This window comes from Montipora capricornis, chromosome 3, assembly GCF_036669925.1.
Source record: "Montipora capricornis isolate CH-2021 chromosome 3, ASM3666992v2, whole genome shotgun sequence".
NCBI lineage: Eukaryota > Metazoa > Cnidaria > Anthozoa > Scleractinia > Acroporidae > Montipora > Montipora capricornis.
In genome coordinates, this window is record NC_090885.1 from 41933704 (window position 1) to 41937544 (window position 3841).

The 3841-nt window shown below is 38.0% G+C and overlaps 1 protein-coding gene across 1 annotated transcript in view; it reads left to right on the forward strand.

Annotated features, from left to right (window-relative positions):
• Positions 1-1123, forward strand: part of LOC138040300 (RYamide receptor-like) — a 1359-nt gene extending 236 nt beyond the window's left edge. Inside the window, exon 1 of the mRNA XM_068886051.1 lies at positions 1-1123. This exon is cut by the window's left edge and continues 236 nt beyond it. Coding sequence (XP_068742152.1) covers positions 1-796 — 796 coding nt within the window. The 3' untranslated portion in view covers positions 797-1123.
• Positions 1124-3841: the final 2718 nt, after the last annotated feature.

Genomic DNA, 3841 nt, shown 5'->3' on the forward strand with positions numbered 1-3841 from the left:
ACAATTGCACTTCGTGAAAAGTTGGATTGTCAAGGGCGCTCTTGTTGGCAATGCCTTTTGTAAGCTGGTTCCATTCGTAATTCACGCGTCCTTTCTTGTGTCTGTTCAGAGTTCCGTTCTAATAGCAGTGGATCGATTTGGAGCTGTTGTGTTCCCTCTTCGTTCCCCAGTCATTACCACGAAATTGTATCCTTTCGTTATTCTTGCCACATGGATCGTGGCTACGGCAGTTCTGTCACCGTTTCCTATTGCCCTGAGCTTCGATGAAAAAAAGGGAGCGTGCGCTCATGACTGGAAAGAAAACTTTGGGCAATCCTCATCGTTTAGAAATTACGTTGTTGCCTTGTTCGTCGTGTTTATCTATATCCCTGCTGTGTTGTTATGCGTTCTTTATTCTAGCATCCTTGTCAAGCTTAAGTTACAAAAGCTTTTGGGCGAACAGACAACTACAGCTCAAAAGCAAAGAGCAAAACGAAACAGACGTGTGTTAAAAATGGCCATTGCTATCTTGTTAGGATTCATGCTTTGCTGGTTACCGTGGAGTATCACTACTAAGTACTTATTATTTAATGACATTACGTTGGAGACAATACCTTGTGGCTTTTTTATCTATTGGAATATTATTTGGTTTATTGCCGTTTCACACGCTGCCGTGAATCCTTGTATCTGTCTCACGTTTAGTGGGAACTATCGTGAAGGTCTCAAGAGACTTTTAAAATCTTTCGTTTGTGAAGGTGAATCACAAAACGAGTCATTCAGCAGTTTCCCGCTAAATGTTGTAGAAAAAAGAACTTGAAAATGTTAGTTTCTTAGTCTCATTTATTCTATCGTTGATGTGTCTTCGTAGGATTTCCGATTAAAGAAGGCTCTTCAGTCTTCTTGGACAATATTATATTAAAAAGAAAGTCTAGTTTCGATTAAAAAAGTCACCCAAAACTATGGTCTGTCCTGGGTCAGTGTGCGTTTAAATTAATATCAAGGCATTCTCGTATGGGGATTTAAAAAAAAAAATCAATCGCCTTTGCTTTTGTAATCTGTGAAAATAAAGGGGAAGTTCGGAACAACCGCGAAAACTTTAATGTCACTGCATAATTTAGTTCTGCGCTGATCGAACAGGAAGCAAAACGGCGACAGTTTTAATTTCCTACTCTGTGATTGAAAGATTCACAATAAAACTTGAGAGACTATTCTCTCTGACTTTGGAGGTGATATTCTAACGTAGGGTATTGATTCCTTCCTAATTTCCTTAGACTAATAGACTAGACACCGAGGCAATCTCTTTTTTAAAGTTAAAAAAAAAAAAAAAACAATTATTACCAGCAGCCCATTGAACTGCCGCACCCTGAACGATCCATTAAAGAAAAATACCTACAAGATTAATTTCCGCTTCACGTTCACAATATGTACATAGTTAAGTTATCATCATTTGCTCTGCGTGATCGAAAAAAATTCTGATCACTTTTCTTTTTACACATGATTGCCGGAACGGACATCTGTCACTGTAGAGATTACTGCGCCTTTCAATAACATACGGACTCCTAAATTCAAAGGTCAACCGACAAATGCGTTTTTCGCTACCGTCAATCAAATGTTCGGCGGCTCCTCCAAGCTTCCGACTATTGCCGAGCGCACAGTAATCAAATCAAATCGAGGAGCACAGTTCAAACAACACAGTCGGAAGCTGGGAGGAGCAGCCGAACATTTGATTGACGGTAGCGAAAAAAGCATTTGTCGATTGAGCTCCGCATGTTATTGAAATGCGCAGTAAAAGTAAAAATGTAAGCATTTTGTGATGTATCGAGACAAACCATTCCTAAAGTATAGTTGACGCTTTACATTCGAGTCAGTTTCGAGTCAGTCAAAAAGGCATATTCAGCCATTTTTGTCGTCGAACGAAAATCGACATGTACAGTAACTTGAAAGCACAAATCATGTAAATATACAATTTCGATCAAAAGCTATTTTGGAAAGACTATCTGTGTCTTGTTCACTCTGCGTGTCTTCGCCTTGTAAACACTCTATTCAAACCTGATCCGGTAATGTACCTCACAAAGTAAAATAGGGTTAAGAGAGTTTATTTAGAAGAAAGCGCACGTCCACCGGTAGCTATAAACTTGACATAATCATTTTTTTATTTCGAAAAAGCTGAATTTAAGTTCTAACTTGGCTTTTAATAGACCTCAGTGATAAGCGGTATTGGCAGTCATTTCCGGATCCACAATCGAGCTACAGCAAGACTAGCAATAAGCTCATCCTTGACTCGGAGATGACCTCAATAACTGCTTTGCATTAGTGTTCCATTGCAAATTGATCTCAGGGATAGACTTTGCCTCTGAGTGCTATGAACTCATTCCTCTAGTTACGTAGCTTGTGGATAAATTTTGCCAACCGGTTATGCATTTAACTTGGCCAGTTAAAAACCAATGCGGAAGGATTAAATGCTCGCTTGTTTCTTGGGGTCATCATCCATCAAAATCCCTCATGGAAACCTCACATTAAGGTAGTTTTGTCTAAAATCGCTAAATCTATTGGCATCATCATAAAATTGAGACATCCATTACTCTATGCACCTTGTATAATTCTCTAATACTTCCCTATCTCCAATACTGCTCATTATCGATCTGGGCCTCCACTTACTCATCGCATCTCCAACCTCTCTTCCACCTTCAAAAAAAAGTTCTTAGAATCATTACTTATTCACGTCCACGTACTAACACTTACTCTCTTTTTAAAAAAAGTTCAAGTAACTTAATATTTTTCACATTTACAAGTATGAGGTCGCTTGCTTCATATTTCTGCATATGCAGAAGGTTTTCCCTATCCCACTTTCTTCTCTCCTTAATCTCAATACCGACTATCATCACTATTCTACTCGTCTAAGAGATAACTTGCATATATATATTTACTCCTTGAAATATTCTTACTCCATCCGTGTTCAAGGTCCTCAAATTTGGAACAGTATTCAGTCTCTTTCATTACGTACTTCCCTCACTCTTTCCAATTACAAAAGTCAACTGGAATATTGCTATTTGTCACTTCAATTTTTTCCCCTCATTCAATTATCTTTCAGTTATACATGTATTATACTGATAACACAACTTTCCTTCCTTTCTTATTATTTTCCTTTTTTTTATGATGTTGTTTCTTTCTTGCTAAGTATGTCCACGATAATATTATTGTTAAGTAATAATATTTCATTTATCATGTTAATATAATCATAATAGTTATTATTATACATCAGACTCACTATGAAAAATCTGATTGGTCGAGAGCATTCAAACAATTAACAATAGCTTGTGAACTTGACATGATAAATGTAATATCTGCTGCAGATATTACATTTATCATGTCAAGTTCAACGTCTGCCTGGTTACTAAGCCCCTTGGAGTGTTCTCCTCAGAAACAAAATGGCTGAACGCTGATTGAAAGGTGACAAATTCTGGAGCAAAATATCCATCAAGGGAAATTCAATATTATTTACGTGTCAGCTGAAGCCGCTATGGCGTTTCCGTAATTCATTAAAAGCAAAAGATTCGATCGTTATTTAACAAAACTTTGGCAGCGTTTATTGTCGACGAAAAGTTTGGACTGAACGGAAGTGAGCTTTTCGCTCGCTTGCAAAAGATACTTTATTTACGCAGGATGAATTAATAAAATTCCTGCGAACTATCAGAATCCACATGTTTCAGGATCAAAGAAATTCGTCAAATTCTCTGCGTACCTTGCCTGATGTAAGCTAGCCTGCAAGCTGGCTCTTCCGTTAAAAATGGCGCGCGGTCGAAATATAAGGCCAAGCCCTTATATTTCGACCGCGCGCCATTTTCAACGGAAGAGCCTGCTT